This window comes from Capra hircus, chromosome 25, assembly GCF_001704415.2.
Source record: "Capra hircus breed San Clemente chromosome 25, ASM170441v1, whole genome shotgun sequence".
NCBI lineage: Eukaryota > Metazoa > Chordata > Mammalia > Artiodactyla > Bovidae > Capra > Capra hircus.
This window is the reverse complement of record NC_030832.1, coordinates 28,007,790-28,027,596: the sequence shown is the minus strand read 5'-3', so window position 1 is coordinate 28,027,596 and position 19,807 is coordinate 28,007,790. Positions and strand designations below refer to the sequence as shown.

The window sequence follows — 19,807 nt, the reverse complement described above, 5'->3', positions numbered from 1 at the left end:
AACACAACACTATAAATCAATTACACTCCAATAAAAGTTAATGGAAAACAAACAAACAAACAAACTTGGGACTTCCCTGGCAGTCCAGTAGTTAAGACTTCCACTGCAGAGGGTGCCAGTTCAATCCCTGGCTGGGGAACTAAGATCCCACATGCCACATGGTGCAGCCAAAAAGTAAAAATTAAAATAATGATAACAATCACATCCAGAATCCTATGAAAATAGTATTTTATTATTCTTTTTAAAATTATTTATTTATTTGGCTGTGCCAGGTCTTAGTTGCAAGCATGTGAGATCTAGTCCCCCGACCAGGGATTGACCCCGGACCCTCTGCATTGGGAGTGCAGAGTCTTAGCCGCTGGACTACCAGGGAAGTCCCCTGAAAATAGTGTTTTATTAATTTGGTTTGAGGGCTTCCCAGGTGGTGCTAGTGATAAAGAATCTGCCTGTCAACACAGAAGACATAAGAGATGCAGGTTCAATCCCTGGGTCAGGAAGATCCCCTGGAGGAGGGCATAGCAACCCACTCCAGTATTCCCTACTGGAGAATCCCATACAAAAGAGCCTGGTGGACTACAGTCCATGGGGTCATAGAGTTGGACATGACTGAAGCGACTTAGCATGCACACAATTTGGTTTGAGTTGGTAGCTGTCCTACCAACTGCTGCCAATTACTCTCCCACCCCTTTATGTCTCTAAGTGAACTCTTGTTCCAGGCACCTCTGGAAGCATTACGGTCAAATCTCACTGGTGGCTGGGTGAGTTACTTGGAGCCACATCCCCAGTTCTCCCTCCCACCCTCTTGACTGGCATTTTCACTAGTCTTATCAGTTCAGGTTTAAGCACTTCACAGTTTAAAAATCTTTTAGTCAGCTCTTTGTGGCACCTCAGAGGCTGTCGGCCGCTTCAGAATGAAGCTGAACATGTCTTTCCCGGCCATTGGCTGCCAGAAGCTCATTGAAGCAGATGATGAACGAAAACTTTATACCTTCTACGAGAAGCGTATGGCCACAGAAGTTGCTGCTGATGATCTGGGTGAAGAATGGAAGGGTTATGTGGTCCGAATCAGTGGCGGGAACGATAAGCAGGGTTTCCCCATGAAGCAGGGTGTCTTGTCCCATGGCTGAGTTCACCTGCTACTGAGTAAGGGGCATTCCTGTTACAGACCAAGAAGGACTGGAGAGAGAAAGCACAAATCTGTACAGGGTTGCATTGTAGATACCAATCATCGTGAAAAAAGGGGAGAAGGATATTCCTGGACTCACTGATACTACAGTGCCTCGTCGCCTGGGTCCCAAATAGCAGAATCCGCGAACTTTTCAATCTCTAAAGAAGATGATATCTGCCAGTATGCTGTGCGAAAGCCCCTAAACAAAGACGGTAAGAAACCTAAGACTAAAGCACCCAAGATTCAGCGTCTCATGACTCCACAAGTTCTGCAACACAAACACTGGCGTATGGCCTAAACTTTTGGCCAAGAGAATGAAGGAGGCCAAAGAAAAACAGCAGGAACAGATTGCCAAGAGACGGAGGCTGTCCTCGCAGAGAGGTTCTACTTCTGAGTCCAGTCAAAAATGAGATGTTCTAAGAGTAACAAATAAATAAGATCAGACATCCAAAAAAATTTTTTATTCAATATGATTCCATCAAGTGGGAAAATAATTTATTAGGAAATATAATCCCCTGTGCCCTGATAAGATGCACCTTATCTTCTGGTGTCCCTATCTCTTGGGACGGCTCCACCATTCCACAGCCTTTCTCCCTGGCAGGGACCCCCGCCCGCTTAGAAACTGCCCTAGATTTGAGGTTGGGAGTGGCTTGCTTCTCTGAGGCAGTAAAAGAGTATCGGAAAAAAACAATTTGCCATTTGGGGGCTTTCTAGCGCTGATATTTGTTCTGACATCTGTCTGGAACTGTCAGCTAAGAGTCGTTTGCTGCTGCTGCTGCTAAGCCGCTTCAGTCATGTCCGACTCTGTGTGACCCCATAGAGTCTGGCAGCCCATCAGTCTCCCCCTTCCCTGGGATTCTCCAGGCAAGAATACTGGAGTGGGTTGGTGAAATGTTAAAATATCCTGAGGCAATATAGGATTAAAATAATCTATGAGTAGGGGGTCTGAAAACTTTTTCTGTAAAGGGCCAGAGAGTAAATATTTTCAATTTACCAGGCCATAGAGTTTGTCTGTATTTAGCTCCGTTGCTGTTGAGGAAAAGCAGCCATAGACAAGACGCAAGTGATGTCATAGGTTACGTAGTAAATTATGTCATAAGACATAAACGATGTGGTCAGATTTGGCTCAATGCTTGCAGTTTACCAACCCCGACACTTCGCCAATGGACCACGTTTTGTCAGAACTCTCCACCATGACCCGTCAATCTTGGGTGGTCCTACACACCATGGCTCATAGTTTCACTGAGTTAGACAAGGCTGTGATCCATGTGATCAGATTGGTTAGTTTTCTGTGACTGTGGTTTTCAGCCTGTCTGATCTCTGATGGAGAAGGATAAGAGGCTTATGGAAGCTTCCTGATGGGAGAGACTGACTGAGGGGGAAACTGGGTCTTGTTCTGATGGGCGGGGCCGTGCTCAGTAAATCTTTAATCCAATTTTCTGTTAATGAGTGGGGCTGTGTTCCCTCCCTGTTATTTACCTGGGGCCAAACTATGGTGGAGGGCTTCCCTAGTGGCTCAGAGGTAAAGCATCTGCCTGCAATGTGGGAGACCAGGGTACAATCCCTGGGTTGGGAAGATCCCCTGCAGAAGGAAATGGCAACCCACTTCAGCACTCTTGCCTGGAAAATTCCATGGACTGAGGAGCCTGGTAGCCTACAGTCCATGCGGTTACAAAGAGTCAGACATGACTGAACGACTTCACTTCAACTTCAAACTATGGTGGAGGTAATGAAGATAATGGCGACCTCCTTCAAAAGATCCCATGCATGTACTGCTATACCCAGTGCCCCCAGCCTGCAGCAGGCCACCACCGATCCACACCTCTGCCAGAGACTCCTGGACCCTCATGGGCAAGTCTGGGTCAGTCTCTTGTGGGGTCACTGCTCCTTTCTCCTGGGTCCTGGTATGCACAAGGTTCTTTTTGTGCCCTCCAAGAGTCTGTTTCCCCAGTCCTGTGTAAGTTCTGGTGGCTCTATGGTGGGGTTAATGGCTACCTCCTCCAAGAGGGCTTATGCCATACCCAAGTCTGCTATACCCAGAGCCCGTGCCCCTGCGGCAGGCCACTGCTGACCCGTACTTCCACAGGAGACACTCAAACACAGTTCTGTCCCAGTCTCTGTGGGTTTCTGGGTCCTGGTCCACAGAAGGTTTGTTTGAGCCCTCTGAGTGTCTCTGGTGGGAATGGGGTTTGATTCTAAACGCCAATTCACCCCTCCTACCATCTTTCTGGGGCTTCTCTGCCCTTGGATGTGGGGTATCTCCTCACAGCTGCTCCAGCACCATGCAGCCGCCACTCCAGTGCCTACCGTCTTAGGAGAAAGCAATCTAGAACTTTCCCAATGCAGGGGGTCTAGGTTCAATCCCTGGTCAGGAAACTAGATCCCACTAAAGATCCTGCATGCCACAACCATTACGGAGTCCCAGTGAAAAATGAAGTTGTGACCACATCTGTTTCACAGGGAGTCTAGTAGGTTCACAGAAGCATCTGTGGTTATTTCTCCAGCTCACAGTCAGGACGCCTGGTGGCTCACAGGGCACAGCCTGCAGCTGTCCAGGACAAAATGTGGTTCACTGGAGAAGGAAATGGCAAACCACTTCAGTATTCTTGCCTTGAGAACCCCATGAACAGTATGAAAAGGCAAAAAGATAGTACACTGAAAAATGAACTCCCCAGGTGAGTGAAGTCAAGTCACTCAGTTGTGTCCAACTCTTTGTGACCCCATGGACTATAACCTACCAGGCTCCTCTGTCCATGGGATTTTCCAGGCAAGAATACTGGAGTGGGTAATATGCTACTGGAGATCAGTGGAGAAATAACAACAAAAAGAATGAAAAGACAGAGCCAAAGCAAAAACAACATCCAGTTGTGGATGTGACTGGTGATAGAAGCAAGGTCTGATGCTGTAAAGAGCAATATTGCATAGGAACCTGGAATGGTAAGTCCATGAATCAAGGCAAATTGGAAGTGGTCAAACAGGAGATGCCAAGAGTGAGCGTCAACATTTTAGGAATCAGCCAACTAAAATGGACTAGAATGGGTGAATTTAACTCAGATGACCATTATATCTACTACTGTGGGCAAGAATCCTTTAGGAGAAATGGAGTAGCCATCATAGTCGACAAAAGAGTCCAAAATGCAGTACTTGGATGCAATCTCAAAAACGACAGAATGATCTCTGCTCATTTCCAAGGCAAACCATTCAATATCACAGTAATTGATAGACTGTGCCCTGACCAGTAATGCTGAAGAAGCTGAAGTTGAAGAGTTCTATGAAGACCTACAAGACCTTCTAGAACTAACACCCCAAAAAGATGTCCTTTTCATTATAGGGGACTGCAATGCAAAAGTAAGAAGTCAAGAAACACCCGGAGTAACAGGCAAATTTGGCCTTAGAGGACATAGTGAAGCAGGGCAAAGGCTAACAGAGTTTTCCCAAGAGAACACACTGGTCATAGCAAACACTCTCTTCCAACAACAAAAGAAAAGACTCTAGACATGGACATCACCAGATGGTCAACACCAAAATCAGACTGATTATATTCTTTGCAGCCAAAGATGGAGAAGCTCTATACAGTCAGCAAAAACAAGACTGGGAGCTGACTGTGGCTCAGATCATGAACTCCTTATTGCCAAATTCAGACTTAAATTGAAGAAAGTAGGAAAAACCACTAGACTATTCAGGTATGACCTGAATCAAATTCCTTACGATTATACAGTGAAAGTGACAAACAGATTCAAAGGATTAGATTTGATAGAGTGCCTGATGAACTATGGGTGGAGGTTCGTGACATTGTACAGGAGACAGGGATCAAGATCATCCCCAAGAAAAAGAAATACAAAAAAGCAAAATGGTTGTCTGAGGAAGCCTTATAAATAGCTGTGAAGAGAAGCGAAAGGCAAAGGAGAAAAGGAAAGATATACCCATTTGAACACAGAGTTCCAAAGAATAGCAAGGAGAGATAAGAAAGCCTTCCTCAGTGATCAGTACAAAGAAATAGTGGAAAACAATAGAATGGGAAAGACTAGAGATCTCTTCAAAAAATTAGAGATACCAAGGGAACATTTCATGCAAAGATGGGCTCAATAAAGGACAGAAATGGTATGGACCTAACAGAAGCAGAAGATACTCACAAGAGGAGGCAAAAAAACACAAACTATACAAAAAAGATCTTCACGACCCAGATAATCATGACGGTGTGATCACTCACCCAGAGCCAGACATCCTGGAATGCAGTCAAGTGGGCCTTAGAAAGCATCACTATGAACAAAGCTAGTGGAGGTGATGGAACTCCAGTTGACCTATTTCAAATCCTAAAAGATGAATATGACAGCAAATTTGGAAAACTCAGCAGTGGCCACAGGACTGGAAAAGGTCAGTTTTCATTCCAGTCCCAAAGAAAGGCAATGCCAAAGAATGCTCAAACTACCACACAACTACACTCATCTCACATGCTGGTAATGTTCAAAATTCTCCAAGCCAGGCTTCAACAGTATGTGAACTGTGAACTTCCAGATGTTCAAGCTGGATTTAGAAAAGGCAGAGGAACCAGAGATCAAATTGCCAACATCTGTCGGGTCATCAAAAAAGTAAGAGAGTTCCAGGAAAACATCTACTTCTGCTTTATTGACTATGCCAAAGCCTTTTGCTGTGTGGATCACAACAAACTGTGGAAAATTCTGAGAGAGATGGGAATACCAGACCACCTGACCTGCCTCTTGAGAAATCTGTATGCAAGTCAGGAAGCAACAGTTAGAACTGGACATGGAACAACAGACTGATTCCAAATAGGGCAAGGAGTACGTCAAGGCTGTATATTGTCACCCTGCTTAATTAACTGCTATGCAGAGTACATCATGAGAAACACTGGGCTGGAAGAAGCACAAGCTGGAATCAAGATTGCTGGGAGAAATACCAATAACCTCAGATATGCAGATGACACCACCCTTATGGCAGAAAGCGAAGAAGAAACTAAAGAGCCTCTTGAAAGTGAAAGAGGAGAGTGAAAAAGTTGGCTCAAAACTCAACATTCAGAAAACTAAGATCATGGCATCCGGTCCCATCACTTCATGGCAAATAGATGGGGAAACAGTGACAGACTTTATTTTGGGGGGCTCCAATGGCACCCCACTCAAGTACTCTTGCCTGTGGAAAATCCCAGGGATGGGGGAGCCTGGTAGGCTGCAGTCCATGGGGTCGCTAAGAGTCGGACATGACTGAGCGACTTCACTTTCACTTTCATGCATTGGAGAAGGAAATGTCAACCCACTCCAGTATTCTTGCCTGGAGAATCCCAAGGACGGGGGAGCCTGGGGGACTGCCGTCTCTGGGGTCGCACAGAGTCGGACACGACTGAAGCGACTTAGCAGCAGCAGGAAAATCACTGCAGATGGTGAGTGCAGCCATGAAGTCAGATGCTTGCTCCTTGCAAGAAAAGTTATGATCAACATATTAAAAAGCAGAGATATTACTTTGCCAACAAAGGTCCATCTAGTCAAAGCTAGGGTTTTTTCCAGTAGTTATGTATGGATGGGAGAGTTGGACTATAAAGAAAGCTGAGCACTGAAAAATTGATGCTTTTGAACTGTGGGGTTGGAGAAGACTCTTGAGAGTCCCTTGGACTGCAAGGAGATCCAACCAGTGTATAATAAAGGAAATCAGTCCTAAACATTCATTGTACAGTCCTGAATATTCATTGTACATTCAAAGTACTGAAACTCCAGTACTTTGGCTACCTGGTGTGAAGAACTGACTCATTTGAAAAGACCGTGATGCTGGGAAGGATTGAACTCAGGAAGAAAAGGGGATGACAGAGGATGAGATGGTTGGATGGCATCACTGACACAATGGACATGAGTTTGAGTAAACTCCAGGAGTTGGTGATGGACAGGGAAGCCTGGCGTGTTACAGTCCATGGGGTCTTAGAGTCGGACCCAAGTAAGAGATTGAACTGAACTGAATCCCCACACAAGAGAAATAGATCTAAGTGCACTGTGATCTTTTCAAATGTGCTCCATCTAAATGCCTTAATAGTTAATACCCAGCTTCATGTCTTTTTAGAAATTTTTCTTCTTTTTTTATAAACCCTGTGTAAAGGGCTGAGTTTCAATAGACTGCAACAAGGGAGCTGCTTGTTATGTACAGAAATACCAACGCTTCATTTCTAATTCAAGTCTCAGCTACTCATTTGTGACGAACAACCGATAGCAAAGACGATTATTAATATTACTGATTTTTCATCAAAAGGACCGGCTAAATAATGAGACATCAAAAAATAAGTGAATGGAAAGTCCCTGTTAAATCTAACTAGATGGTTCGTCTTGGGTAAGTCACAGCAGTACTCTAGACCCCAGATTTTCTAAGATTAGGGCATTCGATCTCTTATTTCTTTTAAAAAGCTCTCACTGCTTTTCACTTCTTTACTGAAAGTAATTCATGCTGATTGTAGCATTTAGAAAACAGGGTTAAGCAGAAAGACAATAAAAATACCCACAACCCCACCACAAAGAGATAAGATTGTTAATATCTTGGCACATGTCCTTTCTGTTCTTTCAATTTAGTGACTCCATTTAGTTTTCTATCCATCCTTTAAATAATAGAAGTGGGAGCATACTAAACAGCTTTGTGATTTCAAATTTTCACTTGATGTAATGTGAACATTTTTCCTTGTTATGAAAATTTTCTACAGTATCATATTAGCTGAATATTGTTATGTGGATGTACCATAAATCAACTAAACCTGCCTTTCAATAGTTTTCCAGTATTTTCTCTAAACTTCATTGCAGTGGACATCTTTGTGGGGAAACTTTTACACACATCTATGAAATATTTCCATATTTCAACTTAAAAACTTTTCTGTACATTCAGCAGTTATTCCATGTTTGACCAACAGAGGGCATTTAGAGCTTTCCATCTCAGGGAAAGGTCATAAAGCCATTTCCACCGGACATAACAAAATAGTGGTTTTGTTGTAAAAAATGATTTAATTTTGGATGTCCAGTAATAATCAGCAAACTCCAAAGGGAGAATCAAAGTCATTTATTTTTTTAAAAAACCCTCAAATAGTGTGCTTTATTAGGACTTAAACCCAAAACGAATACAAATTATCTCTTTTGCCCAATTCAGAACAAAAGGAGAGCTCAGCTTTATGCAAAGACCTAAATTCTCCACAGAAGACTGTAGGATAGTGACAAACAAGCAGGGAAGGGAGCTCAATACCCCAAATACAGATCCTGCCAGAGAAAAGCCCAGACAGCCCAGGATCTGGGGTCCCTAGGAAGACAAATTTCGGGGCAACACTGGAGTCCTGCCTAGACTATCACTTATCCATCACCTACCAGCCAGGTTGTGGTAGGTAATACTATAGGTTTTGTTAGCTAGAGCCTGAAATAATTGTTTTATGTCCATTCTTCTTGATTTTCACCAAGATCATAAATTTACAAGGCAGCACTTCTTGGCACAACAATTATACCCAGCAAATGACTAAGTACAAGGGGGGTATTTAAATAGTTGTCACTCAGTGCTAATGACAAGTTTCTATTCTAGTAAAAAGATGATTACTGAGAGGCAGAGTGCTGGGTAAGGGTGTAGGCTCTAGAGCCAGATTGCCTGTACTTGCATCCTGATTCCATCACTTACTAGCTGGTCTGGAAAGCTAGTACTGCCTCCTGACCCAGTGTCTGTAAAAATGCAGGTAGAAATAATACCTACCTCTGGTGTGATTTTGAGAATTAAATGAGTTTAGACATGTGCACTCAGGCACAGGGCTCGGACCACGAGAAGTTCTTGATAAACGTTTCTAGAGTGATTACTAAGATTTTTTTCCTCTCATTTTGGAATACTATGACTTTTCACAGTTGCTGCTCTCGCCAAGCTCCTCCTCAGATGCTGAGGACCCTGGCCTCTCCCTGGCTCCACAGGTTCACCTGATGGCTGCAGCCACGGCTTTGCGGGCCGCAGGCAGCTCTCTGACCTTCACAGGTGACACATCTCCCCTGGTCCCTCACCCGGTTACCTCTTTTTAAATTTTACTCCACTTGTCTTTCATTTGTTCAACAGGAGTTCCATTTGGTTCCATCGAATCATAACATTTCACAAATAATAGTCACCTTCATAGGGGTGCTCTAAGATGTTCCATGGAACAGAAAGAAATGTGCTGAGATGGGAAAATCAGGCTCTGAGAAGGAAGGAATGTCAACGGGGATGCAGACACCATAGCATCTGCTTCTCTGGGCCACTTGTGCAGCGGTTCTTCTTTCCTGAGCCAGCTGTTCTGTGCAGTTGTTCCTTTTCCTATTCCAACACAATCCCAATCCTGAAGGTGGAGTCTCCAGAGGTGGGCAGGCATAGGGAATAAAAATCTTTATGTTCACCTGCTGCTGCTGCTGCTGCTAAGTCACTTCAGTCGTGTCCGACTCTGTGCGACCCCAGAGACGGCAGCCCCCCAGGCTCCCCCATCCTTGGGATTCTCCAGGCAAGAACACTGGAGTGGGTTGCCATTTCCTTCTCCAATGCATGAAAGTGAAAAGTGAAAGTGAAGTCACCCAGTCATGTCCGACTCTTCGTGACCCCATGGACTGCAGCCCACCAGGCTCCTCCGTCCATGGGATTTTCCAGGCAAGAGTACTGGAGTGGGGTGCCATTACCTTCTCTGTATGTTCACCTAGGGGTGAGTATTGGAGTCAGGCTGGGCTATAGTTTACAAATGTCCTTGCCTCCCATTCTAATAGGCTCTGGAAGGGTGTGTGACCTCCTCCCTACAATGCTGGTAACATAAGACTAATACAGGAAATAAGGAAAAAACAAAAACACGAATTATGTTATGCTAAAGCTGATTTTATTGCTTTCTGGAGGCTGGAGCAGAACTGGAGCAGTAACTAGAGCAGTAACAAGCAATGGGACTTAAGACAGCTGAGCCCATAACAGAGCTGGGATTTCCCAGGGAGACGGGAGAGGGACTGGGTTTCTGGGCATCTGGAAGAAGCAGAAAATAGTGTAAGGACCCTGGGAGGAAGTGTACTGTTCACAAGGGGTGCCAAGGCCACACTGTGGAGGCAGAATAGTTCAGATGTCATGTGTGAGGCATTAGAGAATCAAAGGATTTTGAACAAAAGAGTGACTTAAGACATAGTGCTGAACAAATGACTGATCCGGCAGCAGGATTCATTTTCAGTTGAAGGGGACAGGGCTAGGGGAGTGGAGCGGAAAGAAGGATTGTAGGGTCAGGCTTGAAACCATGTCCGTGGCACTAGCTGAGGGGTCTCGTGTAAATGACTTGACCAGGCTGGCCTCTGTTTCTTCATCTGAAATGGATACGTTAGAGGCTTCTGGGAGGATTAATCATTTACCAAATATTTTACTAGGTTCTTACAATGTGCCAGACATTTTGCTAGGTGTCAGGAATACAAAAATGAACACAGAAAGACACATCTCTGCCTTCTAGGATCTTACTATCTAATGTAAGAGACAGAGAATTTAAGAAGTTAAGAAACATTAAAAACTGCAAAGTGTGATAAGATATTGTGAATGAGGTTGGCAGAAAGGGCATCAGGGGAAGTCTCTTTGAAATTAGACTTTATGGAGACCAGACAATTGAGAAGGAAACAAAAGAACAGGATTCTGAGACAAAAGGATGGTAGTGGGTCTCTCTGAAATAAATTACAGCAAAAACTCCACTCAGAATATCTGAAATACAGGAACTGAAGAAACTTTGGTTTATTAGATCATCATCTGATACGTCTTATTGCTTCTCTAAAATCACAGCAATGAAAACATGTAAACTAGCAGAGTGTTTCACATTTAAAGCTTTTATTTTGAAAAATAAAATACAAAAGTCATCAAATTGTAAATGTATGTGGTAATTCCTCAACTTCTCAGAAACAATACAATGAGTTATTTAAATAATTAAGATATGTAACATTATCCACATCAAACATTTCAACAGGCACAAGTGTTCTACAAAACATTAGAACATGTACAGACAACCTAGTCCAAGATGAAACTGCCCAATTTTGCTTACAGGATCCCATTTTTAAACCCTCCCCTTGAAAACAAAGTTTGGAATCTGGTAAGAAAAGATGAGGGCCAGAGCAGTTTTAACAGAAAGCACACATCCCCGCTGGGTTCCTTCTCCACAGGGCTGTGCGTGTAATTAGGATCGAGAGCGCTGTACATGGGAAGCAGGTCACTCAGGAGGGTCCCAACGTGTGCTGACATCCCACTCTCTCAGGGGAAGGAGACTGGCAAATAAGCAGGAGATGTAGGCATGGTACATACACTCCACTGATCTCAGCAGGGGACAGCCAGTCCTAGAAATTTCTCTGTGGCCAAAAAGGCAGCAGTCTTCCCTAGGGCAGACAAACAGAATGCATCAGAGGTGTGTACTCTAACCTCACTTTGTTCTTCTCTGCACGACACCACTTCCTTTCCAGCTGTGAGCCCAGCACAGCAGGGGAGACAAGCAGGGGGATGGACCATTGAGAACAGCTGCTTCAGAAGGACTACTGGAGAGGCACACTCTCCCTCAGTCTGGGATGCTTTTAGATGCCTGCCAGGAGCTTTGATATGCAAAACAAAAGGATGAAAGCCAAAGCAAGGACTGCTCCTGCCCATTTCCAAATGACTGCAACCGTCGTCTGCAATTGAAGCAACTCTGAGGGCATTTGACAGGGATGTCAAATGTCCAGGGGTTGAATGCTGACTGTTTAATATCAAAAGGTGGATACTGAGGTTCTTTAAAGCAAACTTTAGGAAATACAGTGACTGCTGTTCATACACGAAAGGGATCCCAAAGACAAGACAAAAGACTATGCTTTGTCTTGAGATACCTTGGTGTCTTCCTAGCTTCTCCTGAGTTCTTCTCTCATCGCATGGGGGCCACTACAGGCCTCGACAAGCAAACAAGGATGTATTGCTGCTGTAGTGGCAACTCAAAGCTGGAGTCATCAGTCCTGTAAAACAGCTGGTCGATAATGCATCCCTGTATGAATGTTTCCAGGAAGGAATTCATCGAATACTCTTTTTTTTTTTGGCTGTACTGGGTCTTAGTTGTCGCACGTGGGATCTTTAGTTATAGCATTTGAACTTTTGAACTCAGTGGTGGCATGTGGGATCTAGTTCCCTGACCAGGGACTGAACCTGGGCCCCCTGCATCGGGAGCATGGAGTCTTAGCCACTGGACTGCCAGAGAAGACTCTCATCTATACTTTTGAAAATATTTTGAATAAACAAAATTACAAGGCCTGATAACTGCTGTTATACCTGTATGCCCACTGAGTTTAAGTCTATACATTTTGCTCCTTAGCAAAAGACAATCATAAATCCTAAGACCTATGAATAGTACTAATTCACTGTCGTTGGTAATTTTGACATGGTATAGCAGTGTTCACTTTTTTCTATCTGTAATCTATTAATACACAGCACATCATAAAAGTTTTATTCAGACTGAATTTTCAATCTCAGTTTTCTCATTAGTAGAACAGAAAAAATACCACCTACTTGCCAGACTTGAATGAAATGATTCATATATATGTGTGTGTGTATATATATGAATAATTCATAGATCTTAAAGATATCATTTATCATATATTATTCATATACTATATATATGTGATGCTTGGTATTTCATGCCTGGTATGGAGTACACAGTCAATACATGGCTATTATATAAAGTAAAAATAGAATAGCAAACAAAACTATGATAAAAATCAGATTTTAATGAAAGCTTTTTTGGCACCAGGGACCTCAACAAGCAAACAAGGGACCGGTTTCATGGAAGATAATTTATCAATGGACCAGGGGTAGGGGGACGGTTTCAAGATGATTCAAGCACATTACATTTATTGTGCACTTCATTTCTATTATTATTGCATCAGCTCCATCTCAGATCATCAGGCATTAGATCCCAGAGGCTGGGGACCCCTGGTCTACAACATAACCACATTATTCAGACCAAAATGGAATCTTAAAATCTGGGAGAGTGGTGTGAGGTCTGAACAGCCACGTCAGGAGGTCTAAGTTCAGAATCAGCTTTGCCACTGGAATCCAAGACATGTACCTGATGATCACTCAGACAGAAAGGGGGCCAAGAAGGCCTGCCCCACACTGTAGCCCTCAACTACAAGACAGCATGGCTTATAAACATATAACACCTTAATGCATTAACATCAGCAAGGGCAGACTTGAAAAACCAACCAAGCAAAAGTATTAGCGCAAAAATGTTGGCACATGCCGCACACAGAGGAAGCAGCATGGGTGGCGAAAGAAACCCTGGCTGGACGTCAGAAGATGGCGCTCATTACTACTGGGTTCTTCCAACCTGTGATGTGACCGCGACCGATAAACTGGTCTCTCTAGGATCAGTTTCCTTATCAGCAAACAGGTGGTTGAGGGTGTTTCTTTCGGCTAAAATATTTTACCATTTAACACCCCTCCTCATACTGAAAATAACAACTGAGTGCTTACTGTGTGTCAGGCTCTGGCAGACATTACTATGGTTCATTCTACCAATCTCTTATTTACACTGTCCTCACTTTACAGATGAAGAAACGAAGACACAGAGAAGTTAAGTAGTCTGCTCAATGCCAAACACAGTCAAGATTCCAATCCAGGTGAACTGACTCCAGAGCTGTGCTCCCCACCCCACCGCGCTGCCTCCTACGAGAGTGAAACCCAAAGGTCCAGGCCAGCAGTGTCCCCAACCTCACCTCATGTATGTAAGAGGTTCCTGGCTCTGCTACTCCACTTGCTCAGACTGTGGAAGGAAGCAAAAGATGTTTTAAAGTCGGTCAGCATGAGAAGTGACTGCTCTTGTTGAAATATCAGATGTAGCTTGCAGGCTCTGATTAGACTTCCTATTGAATTCTGTCTGCTACTGCTGACAGTAAAGAAGACTGGCTTTTGTCTCTGGTTCTTAGAAGGGAGACTAAATCCTAGGAATTTTCCAGGTAACATGAATGTCTTTGTTATTTATGAGCCCCTTAGATTATACCTGAGTATCTGCTAAGAAATAAGATGACTCAGTATGAGGGCTGACCACAAGGAAGACCAACCTGTGATTTGAGGGCTGGGGCCCTGACCCAGCCCAGCTGCTGGGTAGGGGACTTTGGGGATTGAGTTCAATTCTACCACAGTGAGTCAGTCAATCACGCCTATGTAATTAGACTTCAATAAAACTCTGGATGCTGAAGTTCAGTGGAGCACCCTGGTTGGTGAACACATGGATGTGCTGTGAGGGAGACGTACCTGCCCACCTCGGAGAAGGGCACAGAAGCTCTGAGTTTGAGACTCTCCCTGACCTTGTCTTATGTGTTTCTTCACTGGGTTGGTCTTGACTTGTTTCCTTTATAGTAAAACTATAAACTTGCTTTTTGTTGTTGTTGTTTTACCACACTGCAAGGCTTGTGTAATCTTAGTTCCCAGATCAGGGATCGAACCCAGGTCCCTGGCAGTGGAATCGTTGAGTCCTAACCACTGGACTGCCAGGGAATTCCCAAAACTGTAATCTTAAGTACAGTGCTTTTTTGAGTTCTGTGAGAATTCTAACGAAAGATCAGATGTGAGATTCTGTGGGCTTCAGTTTTCTCTTTATTAGGAGTTAAATCAAAGCCTTTTATAGGCTCTTTTTCTAAGTACCTATGTGATGCATTAAATGAAACTAACCTGAACAGGGGGCTTGAAGTGCCTATATTAAGCCTTTTACTCTATTTTTTGTTATCTTTTCTTTATTACAGAAATTCTCTATATTGATGAATCTTTTGTTTCAAAATTTTCTCCTACTTAAGGTGTACTTTTTTATATGATGCTTTCTAATAAGTAAACATTCTCAATTTTAATGTAGTCCAACTTATCCATTTTAAAATTAATGATTAGTATTTTTTATAATGTTTAAGAAATCTTTGCCTCTTAAGGTCATCAAGAAATTCTCTATTGCCTCCTAAACACTTTATTATTTTGCCTTTCACATTGAGTTCTATAATAAACCTGGAAAGGATTTTTATGTATGCTGTGAATCAGGGCTGTCCCATTAATTTCAGTCTTAAAGTCCCTTTCTTGACTCCTTCAGATTTATTATGCAAAACAGCCTTTGGATTGGACATTTCTTTAAGGCTGCCTCTTGGATTATTCTCCTGCTCCAGCTGCCATAGCCTGTAAGTGACCACTTGTTCATGAATTCATCCAGGTTTCTGGTGCATCTTGCCCAGCCAACGCTCAGGGCCTCTGTGTCCCCTTGTTTGCAAAAGTTGATCAGAGTCTTGAAGACACATTCCAATTTCTCACACATAAAAGTGATTCAGTAGACAGTTGTTGAATAAATGAATGGATGGATGGATTAAAATTAAATATATGTTAATGAGCATATACCATGAAAGTAGTTTAAAATACTCAAGTAATATGTATCAATTATTAATGGTTGTTTTAAGACAAGGATCTGAGAAGACAGAGTTTTTGACTTTGGTTGAGATACAGCTACTCTTAGAGAAAAGCCTGTTTACTCTAGTCTTGCTTCAGGCAACACAACTTCATACAGTCTGTGAGGTTCCCCTCAACAACCCAGATCTGGAACACTTTTAGTGACTGAATTCAGTGCTGGGTCCTCATTTCCTATTAACAAGCTAATTGTTGTTAGCAGCAACCTGGAAGCGACATGCATTATCACCATGTTGGACAGGGACATCTTCTCTTGGCTCAGGCAATAGTCACTGACTTCTTCCTACGACTACACAGGAACGGCAGGAGATACGCTCTTGCAGGACACTCTGGGCTACTCTACATCTGTTGGCCATAACATCACCTATTCCTCTTCAACTCAAGGAACAATACTGGAATTCAAGTAAGTGATAGTGTAACATGACAAGGAGACCTCTGGATCTGCTCTAATTTTTTTAAAAAGTAAAAGTTATAAGCTTTAAACTCACATCACCCAGTCCCAGCTTGGTGAACTTGTAAAATGTACTCATGAGTCTTCTAGGCTCCAAATGAGGAAAACCAAAAGGCAATGATGTACACGTAATATGAACAAAGGTTGGCTGTACATTATTATTTCAAGTAAGGTATCAGAAGCCTGGAGCAGATTCACCAAGGCAGGTTCCTTATTTGTGCGATACTGTGAGGCTTGTGAGTGACCTCAAGCAATCAGATTTTAGTTATCAATAAAGTATTTCCCTAGCTTTGGAAGACACTGAGCACTCTGAAATTGAGACTATGTTAAGTGATAAAATCAACAATTACTAGAAGCCAGTCTTTCTACCCCCAGCATATATCATTATCTCATTGAGAGGATGACTTCAATGCAAGAGCCCATTTATTATTACACCAAGAGGAGGAAGCAGATACAGTACCTGAGGTTTTTCTTTAAGAAATTCAGGTAGCTGAAATTCTCCTTTATAGACCTAGAAAAAAAATAAAAGCCAAGTATAAATTTAAGGAAATAGGCACTGTCATCATCGCTTTGGGAAGCTTGCATTGCCTGATGGTGGGTGGGTTCACTGCTTCACTCTTGGTGAGTTTTGGAATAGGAAGGAAGTCTGTCAGTTCAAGAGCAGCCAGAGTTGAGGACTGAGTGAAATTTCTATTCACTCTGACCCCACCTGCTCTACTCTTGCCTAGGTGCTCCCAAATGTGGGCTGCCTGGGAGAAGGCTTAGAATCTCTAAAGAAGAAAGAAAAGCATCCTAGTATTCCAAGTTCCAATTATTTTATTAATAGCTGAGAAAGTAAGCCCTTGGCCATCTCTCTCCAGCATCCAGCAAAGAAGTCACACTATTTATGAACAGGCTCCTCCTGATTTCCTTCTGAAATCTCTAGCTTTACTTTTCTTAACATACCCAATATTCCCATAGTAATTTGAATATTAGGTGGTTCTTAAAATGATATATACTTTTAACCTCATGAAATCTTATAATTAAAAACTTGCACTTTTCAATATGTAAAGTTATGTTTCTAAAAGCAGCAACAATTAGGGAATAGTTTTTAAAAAGATGTGTAGGATCTTTACATAGGAAACCATAAAATATTATTGAGAGAAATCAAAGACCAGATAGACACACCACTTTCAGGGTTTGTAACATTCAATATAATAAAGCTGTCCATCCTCCTCACAGGATTTCCAATATAAACTCTAGCATGCTTTTTGGGGGAAGAAAAAGGGGTAATTTCAAGCTGATTATAAAAGTTGTGTGGAATTGAATAGGGCCAAAAATTATCAAGGTAATCTTAAAAAAACCAAGGTGGAAGGACTTATTCTAAAATATATTAAGACATTATTGAAAGTGAAGTTGCTCAGTTGTGTCCAACTCTTTGCAACCTCATGGACTGTAGCCTACCAGGTTCTACCGTCCATGGAATTTTCCAGGCAAGAATACTGGAGTGGGTTGCCATTTCCTTCTCCAGATCTTCCCAACCAAGGGATTGAACCCGGGTCTCCTGCATTGTAGGCAGACACTTTACCGTCTGAGCCACCAGGGAAGTTAAGACATTATTATTCAGCTATAATTAAGTTACATTAAACATACAAAAGAAGTGGGGAAAGTAGAAAAAGTAGAAGCAGTAAAAGTTTTTCTTTTCGTGGGCTCCAAAATCACTGTGGATGGTGACTGCAGCCATGAAATTAGAAGACATTTGCTTCTTGGAAGGAAAGCTCTGACAAACCAGACAGCATATTAAAAAGCAAAGACACAGTCAAAGCTATGGTTTTTCTAGTAGTAGTTATGTAGGGATGTGAGAGTTGTACCATAAAAAGGGTGAGTGCTAAAGAATTGATGTTTTTGAATTGTGGTACTAGAGAAGACTCTAGAGAGTCCCTTGGACTGCACGGAGATCAAACCAGTCAATCATAAAGGAAATCAGCTCTGAATCAGTGGAAAGACTAATGCTGGAACTGAAGCTCCAATACACTGGCCACCTGATGCGAAGAGTTGACTCACTGGAAAAGACCCTGATGCTGGGAAAGACTGAAGGCCAAAGAAGAGGGAGGCAGAGGATGAGATGGTTAGATAGCATCGCCAACTCAACAGACATGAACTTGAGCAAACTCCAGGTGATAGTGGAGGACAGGGAAGCCTGGTGTGCTGCAGTTCAGGGGGTTGCAAAGAGTTAGACACAACTTAGCAACTGAACAACAACAAAACATACAAAAAACACATACATACAAAAAACATAGCTATAATCAAGACGGTAAGGTTTTGGCACAAAGACTGACACATATATTAATGAAACAGAATGAAGAATCCAGAAACAGACCCTCATTTACAGATAATTGGTTTATCACAAAGGTGGCCCTGCAGAGCAGTGCAGTTAGAATGAATAAATAAATGTGTTTATGTATATAATGACATGCCATCCTGAAGTTTTATTTATTTATTTTTTCATCCTGAAGTTTTAGAAATGAACTAATGCTATAACAACAACCTAGATGAATCCAAATACATAATGATGAGACTCCAAAAAATAATATAACATATGTTTCCATTAAAATTTTGTTTATATTTATTTATTTGGCTGCACTGAGTCTTAGTTGTGTCGTGCGGGATCTTTCAGTTGTGGGGCACGGATTCTCTAGATGTGGCATGCAGGCTTAGCTGCTCCAAGGCATGTGGGATCTTAGTTCCCCAACCAGGGATCAAACTCGTGTCCCCTACATTGCAAGGCAGATTCTCAACCACTGAACCACCAGGCAAGTTTCTCCATTAAAAATTTTTTAAGTTCAAAAATAGGCAAGGGAACTCTGATGTTAGAAACCAGGATAGTGTCTACTGTGGGGAAGAGTGGAGTGGCAGGGCTTGGGAAGAAGGATGAGAGAAGCTTGTAGGGTGCTGGTGATCTTCTGTCTTGATATGGGTAGTGATTATAAACGTGTGCATTTTGTGACTATTTACTGAGCTGTGGTTTGTATACTTTTCTGTATGTATACTATACTTCAGAAAAAAAAAAACTGAACAAATTAAGCCAATAGCTTAAGAATTTACTAGGCTTGCTCTTTCACACACACACAATTTATTTAAGTACAAAGATGTCTCTTTCAACACTGTCAACAACAGCAAAAAATTGGGAACTATTCATGTTAATCAAGTGAGGAAGGTTTCCATCAGCAACAGCTTTGATAAATGTTGAGAAACTACAGAAAGAAACTATGGATTGTTACTGAGAAGAGTCAGTGGGTAGCCGCCCCCTCGCCCCCCAAGCACAGAACAATCTTTTAAATGGTGAATACTAAAGCTTACTAACTTACAGAGTTTCACTTGGGTATAAGCTGGCTTTCACTTCTAAAAGTAGCACTATTCCCTCAGACTCAGAGAATGAATGTACTTTTTTCCTGTCTCTTCCTCTGCAATTTCTAAAACCTAGTCTATTCTTTAGGGTCTCTGCTACAGTCCTAGGAAGCCTAAATTAAAGCACCGAGGAGACTTGCTATTTCTTTAGCAACGTATCACACTGGAAACTGAGGTGGGGGTGCAGGATAACAACGGTGCAGCTGCTGGGAGGGTCAAAAGCTGCCCCCACTCCTCCAAATAGCCCCAGGCCGCTGCAGAGCTAGCCTAGCTGCTCTCCAAAGAATCCACAGGTAAGAATCCTATTTGCTTTACCCCAGCCTCAGAGTCCAGAGATTGCTCCAGTTCTGTTCGTTTCCCCCTAGTTTTACTGA

The 19,807-nt window shown here is 42.6% G+C and overlaps 1 protein-coding gene and 1 pseudogene across 1 annotated transcript in view; one reads left to right on the top strand and one right to left on the bottom strand.

The window, feature by feature from the left end:
- LOC102187552 lies at positions 893–1,481 on the top strand (annotated as a pseudogene).
- The window catches only part of TPST1 (tyrosylprotein sulfotransferase 1), a 91,217-nt gene continuing 82,361 nt past the window's right edge, over positions 10,952–19,807 (bottom strand). Inside the window, exons 4-6 of the mRNA XM_018040970.1 lie at positions 16,507–16,557; positions 13,873–13,919; positions 10,952–11,514 (exon numbers count right to left, since the gene is read on the bottom strand). Of these exons, the coding sequence (XP_017896459.1) occupies positions 13,902–13,919; positions 16,507–16,557 (69 nt within the window). The 3' untranslated portion in view covers positions 10,952–11,514; positions 13,873–13,901. The remainder of the gene's footprint in view (positions 11,515–13,872; positions 13,920–16,506; positions 16,558–19,807) is intronic.